Source organism: Centroberyx gerrardi, chromosome 15 (genome assembly GCF_048128805.1).
Source record: "Centroberyx gerrardi isolate f3 chromosome 15, fCenGer3.hap1.cur.20231027, whole genome shotgun sequence".
In the NCBI taxonomy this organism is placed as follows: Eukaryota; Metazoa; Chordata; class Actinopteri; order Beryciformes; family Berycidae; genus Centroberyx; species Centroberyx gerrardi.
This window is the reverse complement of record NC_136011.1, coordinates 3,497,952-3,521,049: the sequence shown is the minus strand read 5'-3', so window position 1 is coordinate 3,521,049 and position 23,098 is coordinate 3,497,952. Positions and strand designations below refer to the sequence as shown.

Here is a 23,098-nt window from a genome sequence, read left to right as displayed (position 1 = left end):
ACTGACCCCCCCCCACCCGCCACCATGATGAATCCTGTGGTTGTACTGGGCAGCTCGCAGGTGTGAACGTGTTGAATTGTGTAAATGCGAAGCCGGGGTGTTGCTAGAGAACGGCGTGGTGCGCAGTCAACTTTCCCCGGATAAACAAGAAGAGGTTAAAAAAAGAGAGCCGCCGCGCTGCCAAACACTTAAAACACATTTGCCTGACGACCCGCTGAGGGGCTGTTCAGTCAGGGGGAGAGCGGGAGAGAGAGAGAGAGAGAGAGAGAGCGGCCGTCACCGTCACCTCGTCACCGCCTCCTCCCCGGCACTGTAAATAACCTTGTTTATCTTGGGCGCATCAAACGGCTGGTTAACAGCTAGATGAGCAAACCAACTGTCCGTTCACCACCACCCCCTCCCCCTCCCCCTCCCCCTTCTCTCCAGCATGGCATCGGTCGCCTCTTTTCACTCCTTCTCTCCCCCCCCCTTTCATTCTCTTTCCTCTCTCAGTGCACAGTGCTCTCTCATTTCACAGCTGGGGAAGTCATTGTGCGGAGAAGCATGGTGTCATCATCTGGCTTCGCACTCACACACACACACACACACACACACACACACACACAGCCTGGGGGTGAACCGGCAACAGGCTTGACCTATGACCTGCATAGATAAGAGGGCTGCCAACCAGAGATACCTGGCCAGATAAGCTCCATTCACCGCCAATTACAAAGAAAACCCAGTCAGCTTTATCCCAAGAGGATGTGATTTTGACAACCAAGAAGCCAATTTGTCCCTTTGTTTGTCTCCCTTTTTCTTGTCTGGTTCCACCTCTCTGAACTCTCTTTTATCAAAGTGAGGTCTCAAACATGTTCAGGTGACATATTTGGACCGGTCATAGCTGAAAAATAGGCTGGCAAAAAGATACATAAGGAAATATCTGTAAAAATATTATATGAATGACAGAGGTGGGAAAACTACCTGAGAAAGACATTTTAAATCAATTCAATGGCAAAGCTTTTTGACAGACTATTTGGTAACTCTTTACTTGAAGTGTTGCTCATAAGGCATTGAGTGCATGATCATTACTATAATCAGAGTATGATATAATGAACGCAATGTGCCAAAAATGTAGGGGGTAGAATATTTTAGGGGGTGGAAACTGTATGTTATATTGTAAGAAAAATTAATCTATTCTGCTAATAGGCTTATAATCTGATGCTAATGAAAGTAAAGTGTTACCTATTATATTTGAGGCATTTCTGCTTCATTAATAAGTGTATTGGACAGTAATAGAAAAGACAGGGAAGAGAAGGGGGATAGCATGCAACACAGGCCGACATTCATAACATATGCTTTAGCACGCTACGCCTCGGCGCAAGCATTTTTATTGAAACAGCTAAGTTATTATAACCTCACCATGTCACAAATTGGTCTGAACGACTCCCCCACCGTGGTCCTTTTAAAAGTCGACCCCAGTCTGGCGGACGTTTTCCCCCGTCTTTTTAAGTGGGTTTGATGGCAAGACTCTGGGAAGACTTCAGTCTGTTAACAGGCCCGTAGTCTGACTGACGCGCTGCCAAGCAAACACTAAACTATTCTTAGCCGGGGGAGGGTTTTACGGAAACTGCAATTGATAAGTGTGTGTTAAAGTTTCGTAAGAGTTAAAGTCGGCTGTGCGAGCGCGACTGGAGAAAAGCTTAACCTAACTGCAGCCTCGGTCTCCTGTGATACGCTTTCCCAGACCTCGCCTATGGAAGGAGCCGTTTTTTCAGCTTTTCCAAAACGGTTGCTTTAGCGTTTGTGACCGGGCAAACGAGAAAGATAGATGGATGAACTGGCACGTGGAGGACCACACCAGAGGCGGCCGTCCCAAGACCTCTTAATGATGGATTGACAAGATTATTCGCTGTGTAAGGGCCTGGATCAACCTTCTAGTCTCCGGCGGGTTCCTGGGCCCGAATCTGCACAGTGACTGGAGTGTCACGTAACAATGCAATCTGAGCAATTCGATAGCCTCCCTCACTTCTCACTTCTTCACAATAAAACTCTCCCAGTCTCAATCCCCCCCCTCCCCTCCTCCCACTATAGGCTTTTAGCGTCTCGCTGGCTAGTGCAGCTCTGGTAAACCCATAGAGCTCTGCTGCATTCTTCAGCTCACCGCAGAGACCTGACGCACTAACGTCTTTACAAGACAACAAGAAGCGAAGAAGTAGCTCGTACGTGGGAGCGCGGCGCATTCTTGGGCTACCGAGAGGAATCTCAGGCACTTCGGATCCATGTCCAAATGCCTCAATCGAAGGTGGAGGATTTGATTGTTTCCGGAGAGAAGGTGGAAATGGACAAGTGAGAAGCGTTTTTGTGTAAAGCTCAGAGGTCTTCCAACATGCTGCACTTTTTATTTATAACATGCAAAGCTATGTTGTCCACAAACTATTTGCGAAAGAATTGCAATCTATTAGCTTACCATGCAACCTGCTCCTCAGTCAAAGAGTCCCAACAACAGCACTGTACCTTCAGGAGGAAAAACACTCTCGACTTACTCAATTCATCAACTCTGTTTGTTATCATAGCATCATAAAATCACAGTGTGAGACGTGCCCAAGTCCTTTTCCTTCCTGTCTTGCAGCCAAGAGAACCTTCCAAACGGTTGAGAAGTCAAGAGCAGTGGCGATAAAAGTGATAGAGAAAGCTAGATCTAGTAGAAATATGACAGGTTGACCTTTCAATCCCAGTCTTATTTTCTCCAAAGAAGAAATATTATGGGCGCCAAAAAGGCCAAATCATTGGCATTTGTGCAACAGTAGCTTGCCATTTTGTTTGTACTTTGTTTTTCACAAGCTACACTGAACAGCAGGGGGTTAAGTGTGTTGGTGTGTGTGTTAGTGAGTGGGTAAATGAATGAGCAAGTGATTGGATATAAACACACTCCATGCCAGTACAAACTGACTGAGGCAGATCAGTACACAGATCATGTAGCTTATGGCTTGTGGCAGAAAAATGAACCATGATATTAGCTCCATGTTATTCTGCTATAGTAATCACAAATGAGACGCTTGACCATCACAGTTTCACAAGCTCTCCATCCAAATTATATTATTTGCACTTTGTAATGACATTTCAATATTATTGTTTACATTCTAGCGAGCCAATGCCATCGCTAGAAAGATTTGTGGCTCGGAAATAAACAGAATTCGGCACAGTCATAAACACAAATAAACTTGTCAAAGACATTATGATTGTGACAGAGAGAGAGAGAGAGAGAGGGATGACAAAGTCTGCACTGTGCTGAGGATGCAGTGTGTGCATGTCTGTCATGTCCCTCCCTAAAAAAAAAACCCATCACAGGTCTCAGGTATACCCATTCCCAGATTATCGCGGGGGCAATTTTAGGGCTAGAGTGAGTGGGTGGGTGGGGTCAGAGGTCAAGGCGACCCCTAGCAGAGTCTCTGGGGTCTGTAACGGATCCCCCCCCCCCCGGCCTGGCGGCATCTCTTTGGTGTGTTTTTCTGACGTAACGCGCTTTTCATCCTCGCCCTCCCACTCCACCGCCTCCCCTACCTCTCCATCAATAGCCGGCAGTAATAGCTTTGGAAAAAAACAAGAGTCCCGGGGTCCTCAGAGGGGCTCCTTGTATAGGCTTGTGATCGGAGGGTGGAGAGTGGAGGGAGGGGTTGGGGGGGGTGTTGTGAGCTGTTTATCCATGAAAACCCACAGGAGATCCGCCGTTATGTCACACCGGCATGCCTGGAACAATGTGTCACCGCGTCCTTTGAGAGTGAATGAAAATGCACCTAGAACACAACATGACCATAATATATCTGCGGAGGGGTTGATAGGGTTGTTGATCAATACCAATGAACAAATACTCCCCATCCATTAGAGTTTCAAGACACTGCCAATCCCCCGATTGAAGTGTGATGGAGTTGCGTATCATGTGTGGCTGGTGATGCAGCTCATATTGCTCTGTCAACACTGTGTGAGCACTTGCAATAACTCTATGGCACATGTAAACCGGATTATTAGGGGACGTGTCTCTTTACAGACTCATGTATACAGATTAAGCCCTATTCGGACAGGACTAGTAGTATGTGGTTATTATGGTTATTATGTGATTGGCTGAAATCAACGGTTTCCCGAATACAATTGTATATGATCAAGATTTTACAATTCGTCACATCTGGATTTAGCAAATCAATTTTAAATTGTTGTTTACATTCTAGCGAGACAGTGCCATTTCTAGAAAGATTTGTGGCTCAGAAATAAATCTGCACAGTCATACTTTGTTGTAATTTGTGCCCGAATTTTTGATTTACAAACTGAAGACGTGGCAGATTTGCATGGGCACAAAATCACAGATGATCTCCCACAATTGCTGCAAATCCCTTGACGTTCCCAGGTAATATTAGTCCTAGGGCTTTAATCGCGCTATTGTCTTAATGGGAGTAGTGGCAGTATGTGTGAAAATATGTGAAAATATATGCTACTGGTGGATATGAGCTCTTCTCCTTTCACAGTCACAATGGCAGTCATAGAACTATGAACGCGCGAGACTCATGCAAGTCAAATCAGGTCACTACGGTCCGTGCAAGTTCCATTATGAGACATAAAATCCAGCGATTAAACTTTCATATTATTCGAGTCGGCCTCTCTGCCAGGCGATGTCACAATCTAAGGGCAAATCGCCTGTATAAAATGGCCATGTGCGTCACAGACCCTGCGGCTCAGGGCTTCATATGAAAAGTCAATTGAGCGTAAGGGGAAATAGAATAAGCCGAGGCCCCCGAGGCTGATCGGCCAAATCGGTGCCTGTCCAACACAAAAGGTAACCCATCCATGGGCGAAGCCTCTCATACTTGGGACATCTGGAAAAGTCCTTGTTGGTAGGAAGGCGGCATGAAAGCAGAGTTTTTTATTCCAAAAGAGTCATCTGTACATTGCTTTGGCCTTTCAAAGAGACTGATATTTCACACACAATGACTTCTCTCTGATGTGTGCAACCAGCATTACCTATACTTCTAGGCATTCTTTGCATTAAAACCGTTTGTCTGTATTAATTTATGTAAAACCACACATAAAACGAAGATAGAATGAAATTTGAGAGTAAAATGAGAAGGAACAAGAGGCTCCAGTGTTTTTTTACTGTGCAGAAAATAATCCAAGGTTTTTTTTTAGTTTTTTTTACCATGGTCTATTTTTGGTGTCACTTCGCATGGGTTGACGAGTTAAATGTCCCCGCACTTTGCATTCAAGGACACAATGAAAGGCATGGGCGTAAATGCCAGATTAAAAAAAAACGTGGTTAAAAATGGACAAACTAGAGCCACGACTGCTACTTAACTGATTCAATTTACAATAGTGGGTTACTGTTTGGTTAAGGGTGCGACATGAGCAGAGACAGCGAGACAAGAGTTGAACGGGTCCCAGGAAACCAAAAGGATATCACCTGTCTAGGCAGCGGCTACGTTTAAGAGAATGCGGCTTTTTAGGACCTGAACATTCGACCCATGTTTGGCACAGCTCCTTTTCCTGCAGTCCAGGTTGTAGGTTTCAGTTTTCCACATTCCTCAACTCGTTTTTTTTCATAGCCAAATATGCGTACGAAGAGTCCAGTCCAGAAACCGACTTTATATGCAGAGCGGAGCATCTCTGCAGTGAGGTTAATGCAACGACAGAAAGAAATCCACAATCCGCAGCCCCTAAAACTGCTGATAAGCAAACCGCTGAATGAATATAAACAGCACACAGTCACCTTTTATTCCTGCACACGCCTGGGATTATAGCCGTTCCATTACTAGGCAAGACACGTGTCAAAAACTGGTTCAAGAACTGCTCTACAGTCCGAAGAGGAGGGGAAGCATCCATCAAAGTCAAGATAGCAAATAAACTTTTTCCTTCCCCATCGACTGTTGATGTTACAGCTGGAGAGGAACCGACAAACACTGAAGTCTTGGAGGATGATTTCTCCAAAGGTAGACTTTTTTTTTTCCCGGCAGAACATAATATTATTCAAGGTTCCAGTCCTTCGGCCAATCAGACCGTGATCCAAAGCAGATGGCCCGCGTCGTCAGGCCTATTAACTGCCGGGGATGCGAACTTACACATACCCTCATTAGCCCTTATTAACATTCAGCATTCAAGTGCTTTCATTTGACCTATCAGCTGGTGACACCATGCAGTATCTGCAGCTTTCAGAAAGACAAATTTAAGACTTTTTAAGACTTTTTAAAGAAGAATCTGTCAATACCACTGTCTATTGAAACTTATTATTGAAAATAAGTCTGCAAGCCATGGTAAAAAAATTAAGACACTTAATTGCTGGATTTAACACATTTTAATACTTTTTAAGGCCTTACATTTAGATCATCTAAGACTTTTTCAGACTTTTTAAGGACTGCTTAAAGATTCACGCGATTCCCTCTGCGGTCAGTTGCACAAGGCCATATGTGGAAGAGACCAAAGTGTGTGTGTGTGTGTGTGTGTGTGTGTGTGTGTGTGTGTATGTGTGTGTGTGTGTGTGAGTGTGTGCGCGTGTGTCCCCTTTGGCCAAGTCTTTCATGTGCCCCTAATTACAACTGAACTCCAAAGGTGATACGTGACCTTTTGCAAATGAGCTACTGCAATTTTAACTACCGTTCCCCTTGCCCTCCTGCAGGCAGTGGGAGAAAGAAAGAAAAAAAATAACTCTTGATTTTTTTTTTTCCCATTCGAAAAATGCCTATGAAACGTGCTGTTGTTGGCAGGCGGCCCAGGTCTGTTAACATAAGAGCGTGCTCCCTGTGGGTTTGCTAAATCGCTCCGATACCCACAGGATGTCTGGAGCAAAGCAATAGAGGCCTCGCAGACTGTATGCCAAACTGGGAGTGTGTGTGTGTGTGTGTGTGTGTGTGTGTGTGTGTTGGGGGGGGTCTCAGTCTCAGAGTTGGGGGCCGCACACTCACAAGACATCTTATATCAAGTTTCCTGTAAACACCCATTATTGAATAAATGCATCTTAATGACTCACATTAGCTTAACAGGCATGCATCTACTGCACAATAGATGTATGCCAATGAAAGAATAGTAACTGTAGGTCACTGTTGCTGTGTTTCCATCCAATGGTCAAGCAAATTTTGCGCAAATTTTTTAAATGTCGAAAAAATATAAAATGTGAATTTGTGAATAAATCAGCTTCCTGAAGGTCTGAATAAACATGTATAAAAAAAAATGAAAAGAAGGTTTAATAATTGATCAGTATTGTTATGGTCCTTTGGTGTCAGCTTATGTTGACCATATTTCATGCTTTCATCCGAAGACGAAAATAAAGAAACGCACTTGGTGATATGTATCTAACCAACTGATGGTCGTACAAGCACATGGGAGAAACATTTCTGTTTCCTTTCAGCTTCTCTGATTTGATACATCATCATTCGCCAAAAAAAATACATGGATGGAAACCCAGCAACTGTCACAATAAAGTATAGAGTCCAGTTCATATCAGAACCAAGGGATTTCTACCTGATGCCACCTCTTCCAAATGCAACAATTCCTTGATTAGCTGACGAATATTCCAATCAACATCAAAAAACATGCTCCAGCATCGGAGCGATGCCATTGGCTTGCTAGAATGAAAACAACAATTTAAAAATGTCATTACAAAGTGACAATAATATAATTTGGATGGAGAGCTTGTGAAATTGTGATGGTCAAGCGTCTCATTTGTGATTACTACAGCAGAATAAAATTAAGCTAATATCGCGATTCATTTTTCTGCCCTGCGATACGTATTGTCACATTTTTGTATTGCGATATATAGAATTTTGATAGAACAAACACATTTTGTTCGTTATATACAACCCGACTGAATACCATATCTGTAAAACATCAGATCAACCAGCATTATCAAAACCTGTAAGCTCCAGTTGTTTTGTTTGGGAACTTCAGCAAATTTCAGTACCATCTGGAAAACCACTCAACTGTCCATAAGACTAACATCTGACTTTGAAAATTAAGCTTATGTATGTGTTTGGTGGTCTTCGTCCAAGGTAAATAAGGAATATTTTGCCCTCACATAGTTTTACAACTTTCAATTCCTCAGATGCATGTTTATGAAGAGGCTTTCGGCCAAATTTTTGTCCTAAGCTCCCAAAAATTGAGCTTGGATTTCAACGGTGGCTGATGTTACAAAAGGTTTGAGCGAGTGAACCAGATGTTGAGAAAACTGGTCACATTTACCATCCCGTTTAGACACTCGAGGTGCAACTTCTATGATCCCTTTTCACCACTTGCGCTTTGTTTATTTTAGTAGGAAATGCTGAACCCTCCTTGTATCTATCGTCAAAATTTGCATCCATGTCCCCTGCTGCTCGCCACATGTTCGAGCGTAACAAACCGATAACGAATTCACGTAAATAATTTCTAAACCCTCTTGGGGGTCGGACCGCAGCGGCATAGCGCTGCACCATGCCAAGACAGCTAGACTTCCATTTGGAACCTCTTTTTCCCATAAGAGGCAGCTGAGCCGTAATTGTAGTGGAGGGTGGGGTGGGTAGGGGTGGGTGGGGGGGGGGGGGGTGCGCACTGGGGGGAAGGTCAGATTCAATTACATCTAATTTCACCTTGCCGTATTCACTATCATGCTTTTATTTGTAACAGCAGAAATGGGGCGCTCGTTTGCGGTCGGCTCTCGCTGAATGACTGTGCATTTCCTAAATCCTATTCACGCAAACATGCGCCGGACGGGCCAGCGGGAAATGAGATACAGCAGGGCCTTGCATGGCCGAAGGTCTAATTCACAAGTGTCTAAAATGCTGACGCTCTTTTGAATAAGCCAAAGACCCAAGAGTAAGAAGTTAACTTTTGCTTCACATAGGGCACTTTTTAACCCCTGGATTTGATTTTTGGGGTAATTCTTGTCCATTTCGGGAGCAATTTTTCTTCTGCATGTGCATTTTGGCAAATAGAGACTCAATTTGTACCACTAGGATTTGTTTAAACTTCTATCCCACTGCTGGAAACTGGCTGCAGGTCTTACAGAAGAGCATGGTGCCGTTTTCCTCTCTCTGTCCCTGAGCAGTCCATCATCCACCCCTCCATTTTTCTATTTTTTTTAAGATTATTTTTTGGGCATTTTTGCCTTTATTTGACAGTTCAAAGTAGAGAGAGACAGGAAAGACTAGGTGAAGACTGGCTGTGTGGTGCCAACATGCTTCAGGTTGTTTCTAATCAAAAACCTACGGTGGCCCAAGATAAGATAGAATAAGATAAGATAAGATAAGATAAGATAAGATAAGATAAGATAAGATAAGGAACAGTAGTCCACGCATGAATATATGACAATTCAAAGAAAAACATGTGAACAGGGTGGAATGCGAAATAGGGGATTCCCAATTATCGGGTGCATTTTTTTTACCTCCTCAGTTCTAATTTCATGGCCATTTAATAAATGTTCAAGGGAATTTTCCCCAGTTAATTTCTGACCCTGAACGCGCATAACAAACACCGCCCACACACACACACACACACAAACACACCCTCTTTCCCCATTTGTATCTCTCAAATCCAGTCCCGAAGAGACGGCGAGGGGGAAGGCAAACGGCCATGAAGACATTTCTTCAGAGCGGAGCGTTCGGAGTTGGCTGTGAACACTTTCCAAACAAGATGCTAACAAGTTTAGGATGTGAGTGTGCGCTGAGTGTGTGTTGTATTAGAGCTGGAACAGTGGGAGAGAGAGGAGATCAGGTGGCTGAAAGCTCAGGACAACATTTATTATGAGGAAACCAGATGGTCCACTCTCCTCATTCACCTACTGGAGTTCAGTGCAGCTCACCTCCTCGGACTTTCTCCTTCTACCTAGACTGCTGCTCCATTTTTCTTCTTGCACTCTTCTTTTTTTCAGATCAACATTTTAAATTTTAAAACCAAAAAAATTTACATTAATTCATAATTACAATATATTAAAGTCACTGACATGAAAAATTACTTTTTCACTTTTTAGCTCATTTTTATCATACCCTACACCTATTTGACAATTTATTCCCAATATTTTATTGTATTTTTATATCAAAATCATATTTCTTTTACCTCCTGGAAAACTGAAAATATTTAGTGGTGACATCATCGTGTACTAGGAGGCGTACAGAAAAATTCCAACCAATAAAACGATTTTTGAACAATCCCGCCCCTCCGCCCACTCCCATCAAATAAAACCGTGTTGCTCTCCCTTACTGATTTCCCATTGGTTGACACTTTTGAATGATTCCTCCCTGTGTTATGCCCCGCCCCCATATCCTGTTCTAACAGGAAATAGATCACATTAAGGAAGCAAGATGCTCTCAAAATGCTGCTTCATTGTGACTTTAAAGGGGACATAAGTAGCGTAAAGGTAATGCTTTTACGCTATGAATGTTTGTCCAGGAGCGTATTGGGGTTCCGGTTTTGACCAATCAGGGAGTGGTACCCAGTTTGGCATTGAGTTCTTGATACCCAACTATACCCATAGTACAAAATGACCATAAAATGCAAAGCAAATGACAAAGTAGGATTATTATTACAAATATTGTGCATTGCGATATGGTACCTCTACTGTTGGAACTCTGTTCTAATTAGCTAGCTTATTCCTCTCTATTGTAAAAATGTGACTTTATTGTTTGTGTCAATTACAGGCCACCGTAAGCTGTACCAGAGCCACTGTCCATGTTGTTGTAATTCCTCTGATCTCCAGTAGAGGTTGATAAAAGTCATAGATTACTTAACGCCCCGTTAACAACATCTTTTTTCACTTCCGTCCTCCTCACCTTTGTCCATTCCTCGTCTTCCTCCTTTCTCTCACAGTGTCACGATCCCAGCCCGCCCCTCCTCTCTCCCCTCCCCATACCGGCAGCCTTCCTCCGAGTATGGCCACACACTGGCAGCTGCGCTGTAAACTTATCACGAGCGAAGAAAGGGGATCTGCCAGGCTCTCTTCCTGTCAGCAGAGATGTCAAGGTGAACTTGGGGGACTCCTTAAATAACCGGCTCCGCGACCCCAGGACCCCCCCCCCCCCCCCCCCCCCCCCCCCCCCCCCAGCCGCAAAGATTAGAGGAAGCCTCTTGTTTACAAGGGCATCGCAGGGGTCTTTTTTAGCTGCAACTATATCTACAGCAGACAGAATATTTATACAGGACGAAAAAAGAGAGAGGGCTCTGTATTACCTGGTAGGACAGCATTAGCAATATGTTCCAGTCAGTGTGGTCCACCTCTGATATGATGGATATGATGCAGTTTGATTGATTACATATTTATTGTAGAATTGATCAACATTACACTGGTTGTCTATGGGAAGTCCTTAACCTGAACTGCTTCTAATGAGACGTTTTGATCGGATTCCACACAAGTATGCGTGAATAGGGTTTATCATCTTGGGTTTCAACGGAGAGTTTTAGTGTCCCGTGGTCTACATGATGTTTTAGCGGCTTTGCCTATCTGAATAGTTGTAATTTCTTGGAATTTTTGGAGCATGAAAATAGTCAAATTTAAAGACATGTTGACAAAGAATATCAACTACTGGCAATTTCAAACTGCCAGGACTATCAGTATCAGTCTTCCAAAACATAATCAAACCCTAATAAAAATGTTACATCTAGGCATAAGTGCATTCTGACGTTATCATACCTCATATCTATCTTCAAAAACCCATAGTTGTCCAAACCCTGAACAGATTACCTAGGTGAGTGGTTGGGTGTTTTTTTTTTTTTTTGGACTGTATCTTGGCAATTGCTCTCTCTCTCTTCCTGCCTCTCTCTCTCTCTCTCTCTCTCTCTCTCTCTCTCTCTCTCTCTCACACACACACACACACACACTTCAGCCTCCAGCTCTCTTTGATCCGAGGCTGTAGGCAGCAGTGGTCTGTCAGCAGGCAGACTTGTGGGAATGCTCTGAGTGCCCGGAGATCCAGTTGCCCCCCAGTTGCACCGCCGCTCCGGCTGCCATATTGGCACCGGAGCCCCTTGGACAAGGGTTTGTACCTTGGGGCAATAAAAAAGGCACAATGTTTGCACATAGCACTGTCTACGCAAGTTGTCCTCCTGTCCTAAGCAGTGTCCTATTTAGATTTGATGGACACAAGCACAGCTAAGCTCTTTTAGTGTTACCATGAAGTGGCTGGGAATAGAACTTGTGCTGATCTCAAAAGTTTTTTAACTGCTTTGTAAAAGGGATTAGAATATATTTTATATTTAAAGTAATGATCTACGACATTTTCATGTGTTTCATGAACCTGTAGCCAGTTCATGAAAGCTTTTCTATTTGCACTCAGTGTCTGGTAGCTCTTTCCTGGGAAAAATCCCCTAGCCCACAGGAAGTGATGCGTTTTACATTTCCAGTTTGTTCAGAATAAATAGAAGAACTGGGTAGTTAGCATGAGCAGTGATAGCCACCATGGCTGAACAGACAAAGAAAAGAGAAACTCATACTGCATCAACAGAAAATCCAGGGAGAAAGACGTCACAGTACCGGACACACTGTTTGACTGACAGGTGATCTGAGCAACAAAAATGGCTTTCTCTGGACAGAGCGCTGCTCACTGCTGTGTTTTGGATTTCATTCTTAAGTTTTGATTCGTCACTTCCCGTGTGGAGAAAATGTCCTACCAGTGACCATGCCGACACCAGAATTTAATTTGAGCAAACAGAGTGAATCTACAGTTGTCCTCTTTATGCCACATGTAACATTATGGACGACCTCTCCAATAAATTCTGTCCCGTCGCGCTGTATATCTGTCGACATACCCAACCAAAACCTAGATATAGTGTGTGTGTGTGTGTGTGTGTGTGTGTGTGTGTGTCAACGGTCTGAATGGGGTGAGGGCTGAGCTATGCCAACCATGCCAGGCTGCCAGGCTGTGCGGCAGGGCGGGGGGGAGGAGGCGGGTGGGGGGTGGGGGGGGTTCAGATTACACGCCTCTGTTCTCTGCTCATGGCTTCCCCTGGGATCCCAGCCAGGTAAACTGTCAAAGCCGACTTCCTCCCTCAGCGGCGGCAGGCTTAAAAGGCCTTTAACCCCCCCTCCCCAACCCTCCGACCCTCTTTTCTGCTGGACCCCCCCCATCTCTTTCTCGTTTTTACCCAACACTAATCCACCCTTCCAGCCCTGCCCTGTTCCGAGCCAATGTGGGGCGGAGGGTTTCATGTTGGCCAACCCTCCGAAGTGGCAATGACAGGCTATTCTCAAGATAGAATTGTGGTAACACGCAACATAGATGCGCAAAAACGAATGAAAACCAAACCAAAACCAAAATATTAGCTTCAATCCAAACATATCAGTATCGACTTTTGTATCAGCCTTCAAAAAACTCACATCAGTCCAACTTGATCATATAGACTCACATACATAACCCTCCCCCATAGCTTGAAGTCCTTGCAGCATTGTGATGCCGAGGCACAAAGCAACTAAATCCTGAGAGTCGGGGCGTCTTTGGTGAGGCGGAAATGCGATCGACAAGAGAGGGAAGAGGGAGGAGGGGGGGTGTTGCTGTCTCCCAATCCTTTCCCCTCTCCTTTTCTCTTCCCTCTCCATCCAAGAAAGTGCCACTCAGCCTCTCCCCAGCAACAATATGGTGAATCAAGTCAATTCTCTGACTTTGGGCCTGAACTCGAGCTTCTCTTTGCTTTGACCGATGTGGGACAAACTTGTACTCACGTGGCTCGTTTAAACAAATATGACCTTAGGTTTGTTTTGTGCACTGACAATAGTTTATGGTTTTTGTCGTTTGGCCATTGTGCAATCGCTCTCTCTCTCTCTGCCCGACATAGTACCATGTTCTAAATAAAAATGTAAACATTGTTTATGACAGTCCTGGATGGGGCCCCGATGACCACTTGCTTGCGTATTTTCACACCCATAAATCACAGAGTGTAATGTATACACACTGTATCCTCTTGTCCTGAAAGCACACGCAGGCTTTAACAATGGTCCGACCTCACACCAGCACGAACATAGAAACACACACACCCTTCAGTCTCTGTTTATCTGACCAGGACGTGAACTTCCTCACCCTCTGGTGGTTACTGAGCAAAACTTACAATAGTAACACTCAACGGTGCAATAAGTCATATTTTTCCTCCACTATCTCGGCTCTAATTAGCAAGCTTACTGCTCTCTATTGTGAAAATGTGACTTTACTGTTTGTGTCAGTTACAGCCCACCATAGATCCATGGGGGGTCAATGTTGTTGCAGTTCCTACAGGTCACCAATAGAGGCCGATAGAGATCATACATTGCTTAATGCCTCCTTTAAGAGAAAGATATTCACACATTTTCTATACAAGTACTACTACAATTGCATGTGTTCAAAGTAGTACAAGTTGAAAGATGAAACCTTCAACAAAAAATTATTACTGAACTACCACATATAACAAAGCCTGTAGTATTAGTATCAACCCCAAAAATGTAAGCCAATTAACTCTGCTAATTCCTTCCCAAAATATTTAAATATGATTCAGGACTTGTTAAGACCCAAAAGTATGCAGGTCATTATAACAAACAAATCTGACAAATCGTGCCTTTGTTGCCAATGAAAACAAAGGCTCTTAAACCCGGAGGCTCTGTGGAATATTCATATCCTCAGCTAAGAATCTTGATTGTTGGAATTGTGGCTCTAAAGATGGCTGGCTAGCATGTGACGCAGACTGAGAGGTGACACATACACTAGACCATGTTCTGATACACAGCAGGGGCTAGGGTTAGACTGATATATGGGGCCGATATTGGCCTTTTATTCAAAATCAGATCTGGTCCAGTCAGTGTGGTCCATCTCTGATATGATGGATATGATGCAGTTTGATTGATTACATATTTATTATTGATCAATACTACACTGGTTGTCTATGGGAAGACTCTAACCTCAATTGATTCTAATGTGACATTTTGATCAAACTTTATGCAAGTATTATTATTATTATCCGGGTTCAGTGGAGAGTTTCAGTGTCCCATGATGGTCTAAATGTTGTTTCAAAGGCTTGTCCACCCTAACAAGGAGAACATTCTGGATAAAATACTAAATACTTGTAGTTTTGTGATTTTTTTTATTTACATAAATTGGCACAAAATATCAGCTATCAGCACTTTCAATCCAAAAATATCAGTATCGGTATCCTTCAAAACCCCAAATCAGTCAAACCCTAATAGGGCCATGTAGTGGTTACACACACACACACACAGCATACCCAGACTGTTAATATGGGCCCACTCAGCCATAAGCCATGTGTCTGGTAATTCATTTCCATCCACTTAAAACAGCATGTACGTCCCGCATATTTTTAGGCCTATTGCACCACTTCATGGTCACGATAAACATTTGAAAGACAACAGACTCTGTGGCACCTATGAGACCTGAAATGTCTCACATACTGCTGCTCTGCTTTTAGCATCTCTACAAAGTTCATTTTTCACAGGCCGCCCGCAAACATGTCAAGCTCAGAATAATACCCAGCGTCCTTCAAGTTAATACACACTCACACACGCTGGCTGGCGGTTAGAAAAGCAGTGTATTCAAAACTGCATGGACTGCATATTTGTTTACTTCTCCCACAATAGGGAAAACTATGACCACATAGTTTGTTTTATTGCTGAGGGGCTGAGAAGCTTGTGATGTTCTTTGTCCTGGACTCATTATAGAGTACGCATGTTTGTTGTTGTCATTTTTTACTTTGGCTACAAACTGCAAAGTTCTTCTTCTGTTTATTCCAAACAAATCAGAAACGTAAAATGCGTCACTTCTGTATGCCAGAGGATTTTTCCCAGGAAAGACCTAGCAGACACCGGGTGTTTAGAAGAGCAAATGGAAAAGCTTTCATGAACTGGCTAGAGGTTGAGTCACTGTTGTGTTATAGCAATCAGTGATAGAGAGCAGCAAAACAGACATTTATTCAGATGAAAATAGTGTGGATTGTTACTTACTAAAAGGTGTTATGCATATAAATCAGGTTTCCAGTTTGTTAGTCATGAGTTTGTTGATAGATGGATTACCTACTTCCTTCCTTCCCTCCTTCCTATTTTCATTCATCATCCTGTTTCATCTAATTCATATTTCTGTGTAATCAAACAACATGAGTTCCAGTCCCTGGCCCTTCAACCCAGGCGTTGTGTCTCAGTGCGTTTCGGTCGCCTGCACTGCAAACAATCAAAAGCACGGCAGTCATGTGAACAGAGTGTACAGCTGGTGCTGACTGGCAGGGGCCAGGTGGGCCCTGGGACGGCGCCCTATAGCCATCTATACATCCCACAGTTCACTTCAGCAAAACAGACAGGGTAGGGCCTGCCAAAGACACAACAGCCATGCAGACCTGCCTAAACAGGCAAGAGGAGTTCTTGGACACTATGGTTGGACTGATATAAGGGGCCGATATTGGACTTTTATTCAAAATCTGATATGGTCCAGGTGCCTCTGATATGATGGATATGGTGATTTGTATTATAATCAATCAGTGCTACACTGGTTGCCTATGGGAAGCCCTTGACCCAAATCGATTCTAATGTACCATTGATTGGATTCCACACAAATGCATGAATACGTATTATTATCATCCCGGTTTACAATGGAGAGTTTTAGTGTTCCATGATCTAAATGCTGTTTCAGAGGCTTTTCCCATTCTGAAAATTGTGAAATTCACACTCAATTCTTGTATTTTGGTACAAAATATCGGCGGCAGCTTCAATGCAAAAATAGCAGTATAGCCTTCAACAACCCATATTTGTCAAACCCTAAAAGATATGAATTTCTAAAAAGATGTCTAACATTTACCGTTAAAATGGAGGTCTAGCGAGGTCTGAGGCACGTACTATGTAACCACAATGTCCTGGGTTCAGATCTGGACCAGGACCTTTGTTGCATGTCATCTCCCGTTTCCTGTCCTTCTCCAATATCTAATAAAGGCCAAAATGTCCAAAATCGAACCTTAACAAAAATAGGGGTCACAAATGTAAAAGCATCTTCCGATACCCCATCTGAACTGCTGTGGGACACAGAAACTCACGAGAAGCCATAAAACCCGCAGACCATCTGGAAGGCTCGGAGTTGAAAGGCTTCCACACCTGCAGGACCGGAGAAGCTCCTGTGAAGCGGCGACTGAAGCGCCACCTTAACTGGCGTTCACGGGCCGTCCCGCAGACACTTAACCACCGACGTTAAAACACTAACATCCTATTGACAAGGCCAATTAGCACTAATGTGTGGTGGCTGGCACCTCCCCTTGTTCTCACAGGGGCTGTGGGGATGGGAGGCAGACAAGACAGCCTGGTAGACACACACACACACACACACATACACTATGCACACACACACAGCAGAAACATAGAAATAAAAAAGCATTAGCTTGCTTTTCTTTGTCATTTTTATGTTGTTTCCGTTTTATGCCATTTTGTGTTCTCAGGTCTCTTGAAAAATGGGACTACAGTTGAAAAAAACACACAATTCCACAATGGGGAAGCATGCTAGTAGATGCGTGCTCACAAACACACACACACACACACACACACACACTTCCCCTACCTAATTACTTAATAACTACCACCTGGGGGGCTGCAGCAGGGAAACAGGTGGCTTTAGAGGCTGAAGGAGTTACGACAGTCCGCCACTGGGACAAAGCAACAACTCAGCTGCTTTAGAGCCCCGGGATGCAAATCTGACCTAATTATTGATTGGCAGTCTTTCATTTACTTAAGTCTGCCAGAATGTTTAGGACAATCTAATTATGTCAGACAAGGTCAATCCGAGAAAAGTCATTTCTGTTTCTTTTTGAGTCTGTTCCACAAAGTCATTTGACCCAAGTCGAGGTAAAACAGAGGCACGTGCTCTTTCATAAGAAACATTAAATATGGCCAAAAATGGTGAACAATAAAGAGAGAGATAGTCAGACACATTTATGTTATACAAAGAGGGGTGGGCCTGTGGCTTTTTTCCGAAGTTTATGTTTAAGTCTTTGGACGTGCATACTACTATTTTTGAGCGATTAACTAAAACCATTAATCCTCCATAAAGAAGTACTGATGTTTTGTTGTAGGCAGTAGGCACTCATTGCTGCCATAGTCAAACCCAGATGGCCGGTACACAGTGTGATGCGGCTGGTTATCCAGGAATGCCTCGACGATGCCACCTCGTCACGCCAGCTTGCATCATGACCCAATGTGACACAAAATGGCCCCCACTGCCAACTGAGCTGGAAATACACCTCCGCTTGTCATCGTGTCTGAGCGAGCCGAAGGGCACAAGTGCAGAGCGAGGGCACCGTTTGGCATGTACAGTATCAAGTGCAATAGATACTTGTATACCAGTAAAACCCACTAGAGCCCTTTCAGTTGTTGCCCCTCCTCAAACTGAGGCTCAGATTCATTTAAAAGTCTGTGCAGGGAAGAGTGCGCTGTATCAGTGGTTCTCAACGTGGGGTCCGGGGACCACCAGGGGTCCTTGAGGGGGTTCCAGGAGGTCCCCAGCAAATTGATGAATTGTTAAACTTCAGCATTATTTCATTTACAAGAAGTTAACACAATAGAGAATGTAGAAGAATGGCTGTTTTGATCATAGTTTCTCTGTTATCTCTCTACGTACAATACAGATAGTCATGGAATTCTGGACAAAATCATATCTAACAATAAAAATATTCTCAGATTTGGGTCCGAGAGACAAAATCTCATCATATAGGGGTCCGTGGCCCTAATGTGGACTAAATTAGGGGTCTTTGATATGAAAAAGGTTGAGAAACACTGCGCTATATCACCAAAATGACCAAATCAGAAAGCCAAAAGCGCGCATAAAGCCTCTTTGCTCCTATCATGGTAATGCATAATGTAAATTATATGTAAATCTAATTATTGTAGTTATTAATAGTTAATAGCCCAAAACACTTTGCATCACCAACTCCCCCAAGTTATTGTAGCATATATAAGATCCTTTGAAAGGTAAAGACATTGATCAAAGACCATTGCAACGCTTCTAAATTTGGACTCCATCATTCCATCATTGTCCATTCAGAATGGCTGCTATCATTGCTGCAAGATGCAGGCAGCAAGAGAGTGTTTTCTTCCTAGAATCTCAAATCAGATTGGTCCACTTAAACGGTGCCAGCCTTGGCAGATTAGTCTTAAAGCTGAATCTGGACCGGAGAGTCAAGAATGCAGCATTCAACAATATCACCTCTCTTCCCCTTCCGCTTTGATCTTTACAGTCTTACCCCCTCCCCCTTCAACCCTCCAAAAATCATTTCTGTGACACTTGAAGTATTTGTATCATTTTTATTCTATCTCCAGTTGCTGATGTCACCCACTTGGACAATAACAGCCGGGGGAAAACACGCTCTGCGGTCATCTGTTACCAAGCTCAAGCAGCTTTGAGTCATAAAAGTGTCATTACTCGCCCGGGGTGTTATAAAGAGGCTGCCTGTAGATAACCTGGTGTAAACTCACCCCTCTCATCTCCCGCTTATCGCAATGCAGTCACACATTATTTCCACGGATGAACAAAGCAACAGGAATGACAACAGTTACTGGCATTGCGTCAATAAAAAGCCATGAATGAAACCTTCACATAGCAACAAGTCCAAACACAAACACACATGCATGTTTTTAGAGATCCTTGTGTCCTTTTTATGATTTTACCGGTTGGGCAACAACATGAGGCTAGGATCTCATTATCGCAGACCGATCTCTTGCCCTTTGGCAGCGGTTTCACAAAGCGCCCCACCCTCCAGTGGACCCAATCTACCGACCCATCTAAGGAAGGCAAATTGTCCTCACCCCCCCTAGAGTGAAACCAAAGCAGCATGTGAGCGGCAGTGGCGATTAGTCACTGTGGCTAAAGCCCCTCTAGGTTACACCTGAGCTCCCAGCTGCGAAGGAGTCAGAGTCAGTAGGGGGGTGGGAGAGTGGGGAACATGGGGAGGGAGGAGGTGGATGGAGAGTTAGAGGCTTACCTGGTGGACACAAGCAGCTGTGGGGAGCGTCCCGAGCCTCTCGCGTCTTCGGTAGCCGCGCTGCAAGCTTCTGCATGGGAGAAGGGCAGAAAAAAGGGATCTTAAAATGTGTTGAGATTATATTAAGTGCACTTTCAATACACTTTGGATGGCCTGCTGAACCCAACATGCAATGTCTGTTGTCAAAAGAAGAACAAGAACAAATTGCAATTGTAATTAGGGTTTCAACCAATTTTTGTAAGCTAATACCAATACCAATATTTTTCAATTGAAGCTGCCCATAGCCATTATTTTAACAACATAATAGAAAGAATAGTACTTCTATGATAATAGCCATCAACATTCAAGCTGTCAAATGCTTTAAACTACTATAAAGTTCAATATGATGGTGAACACTGATACCCATATCAGTCAAACCTGATAAGTTTTAACTGATATGGGTATTTTAAGACCAGTACTAAAACTTTACAATTGATCATTTTCATGTCAGAAAACTACATGTATTCAGTGTTCCCCCAGAATTTTACTCTTATCAAGGTAGAAAAGCCTCTGAAACAGCATTAAGACACTGAAACTTTCCACTGAAATCCAGGAAGGAATACAATATAGGCTATTATTTCATGTTTGTGTGGAATCAAATCAAAATGTAGCATTAGAATATATTCTGATTAAGAGCTTCCCATAGACAACCAGTGTAGTATTGATAATCTGTATACAGTGTATCTGTCTAACCCTAATTGTAATTATAAATTTTGTTAGAATTGAAGCATTCAGGCAAAGAACCATTTAAGTTATTTGTGATTTTTCTGAGCAGCCACTGTACTTAGGATTGTATAACCAATACAAATGATTTGGAATGTGAATGTGATGCATCATCTGAAAGTACACAACCACTAACTGGACTGTACATGACACACTACAACTTACAACGCTGATCTGAAAAGTTAAAACGGACATACTGTATATGGCTCTTCGTCCCCAAGGCCACAAGTCACCTTTGAGAGTCTTTATCAAGGTATGAAAATGTGACAGTTGACCTCATTAGATCAACAAAAGGCTGCTTGTGATGTGACCCTGAACAGAACACAAAAACATTCGAGTGCATTCCCCGCAGCATAGCAGTCGGTCCCATTGGTGGTGGTTACTAGCAGAGGAATGCCAGTGCTGGCTGTTTAGAGGCCTGCAACAGGTGCTGAAGGGGATGTTATGAAGGCACTGTCATTCTAAGCATTGGTTCAGTATTCTCAGTACTGCCTGTTACCCCCATGTGCCTGTTATCCCAATGTGCGGGATGGCGGCCGTGGATCAAACCATGAGTCCTCACGTGAAAATGCACCGTTACGCAAAGACATTTTTCCTGTAAGTGCTCCATAGGAAGCACTAAGGCTTAAGAGTTTCAGACGTGGATATATATCACCACTGCACGACATGCGGTAATGCTGAATCTTGTGAGGGGAAAACAGAAACCAATAGTTGATATAGACTTTGCGAACATCTAAAAATTAATGCATCTCCTAGAACCCTTCCGTGAGTATTTTATTCCATAAGTATGGGGATAAGTCACATCGAACCTGCCAGACGCACTCTTAAAAATCTGCGACGGTCTCAAAATAACCGGGGATTCAAAAGTCAAGTGCTCTCCTCATTCAATATTAAAAGTCTCATGCGGAATCCATCGCGGGACTGCACTCTCGGACATTTTTCCCTTAACCCACTTTATATTATTCATGAATAGTTCCAGGAATTTATTTGGTTGATACTGGCAGGCCCTGCTCGCAACTGGAGAAGTCTTTAGTAAGACAAAGCCAGCTACATAGCCAGAGCTCTCTATGTTTAAACCTGAAGCTACATAACAACTGAAAGGGACATATAAGAAGACATTCCCCCCAACTAGGTAATGGAGATAATGCAGGGTATTTCACCTGAATTGTAGCAGTCAATTATGACACTAAAAGCTGCGCCTAACCACATCAAAGGTCGCAACGTGACAAGCACAGGTCTTTAAACCTGGTGAAAAGCAAAGTCTGCCAGAGGGAGCAAAATGTAATGACCAGACTTCAAAAGACTGTCATACATAAGCCTTTTACTCATACAGTGTGCTCACAGATGTACGTTTTTCTATGGTCTAATGTGTCACCTATACTATTAAATGGGCTGTTCTTTGTGAAGACTCATTTGACGATGCTACCTGCAGATCGGAGTATATCATAATATATACAGGATGTGACTGTATGCCATTGTTAACTTACCACCCCAAAGAAGATGCCAGGGAGAGTGCAGATTGTAGTTTTAGCTCTACAAAAATGTCTTCCTACAGAGCTGCTCTGGAGGAAGAAATAATCTAACTGGTTGAGTTAAGCCTCAGTGGGCGGAGCCAAAGAACCAGAATTTTTCAGAGCACAAGTTAGCTAACTGTCAAACTCGAAAGGCAAATAAGGAACTCTCGTCAATATATACATAAAAATCTAATTTTTTTTCTGTTCATTCATGACCATGGCATTCATGATGTTGGAAGGTCAGCTAGCTAACTAGCTTACCTAGATAGCTAATAGGCTAGCTAGTTTGAACTTGGAAGGGAAGCTAGGTTAACTAGCTAACCTAGATAACTTAGCATGGGTAGTTTATTATTATTTATTATTTATTATTATTATTATTTTAGCTAGTAGCAAGAGCGTTAGGGTTCATAATATTAGCTTCTTCCTCTCTTACCTCTTCTTTTTCTTCTTGTTCTTAACTTGTCTTTTTCACTGGGCTTCAAGTCTAACGTTACTTAGCTAGAAAACTATGGTTCTTTGGCTCCGCCCACAGAGGTTTAACTCAACCAATGAGATTAATTCTGTCCCAGAGCAGCTCTGCCTCTGAGAAATATTTGTCAAACTAAAATTCCAATGTGCATGCTATCAGGCATCTTCTTTGGGATGTTTAGTTAGCGAGGGCACACAGCGATATCCTATACACCAATTATGATGCATAGTGTATGCATGCATAGCAGCTGGGGTGCACAGGCCTTTCAGGAAAGGGGGGGGGAGGGAGGTGAGGGAAGGGATGAGGCGATAAAAAAATGGGGGGTGGAGGGGGGTACATTCTCCGCCTCTCTGCCTCCCCACTTTAAATGGTAACCCGATGCCTGGGTTTTTGATCTGGTTTTAACATTCTATTTTAAAAGGATGACAAAACCTTTTACTATCCCGCAGTC

The 23,098-nt window shown here is 43.3% G+C and overlaps 1 protein-coding gene across 1 annotated transcript in view; it reads right to left on the bottom strand.

The window, feature by feature from the left end:
* Positions 1-23,098, bottom strand: part of col13a1 (collagen, type XIII, alpha 1) — a 106,852-nt gene that overhangs the window by 80,024 nt on the left and 3,730 nt on the right. The window contains exon 2 of the mRNA XM_071901924.2: positions 19,903-19,972. Within this exon, the coding sequence (XP_071758025.1) occupies positions 19,903-19,972 (70 nt within the window). The remainder of the gene's footprint in view (positions 1-19,902; positions 19,973-23,098) is intronic.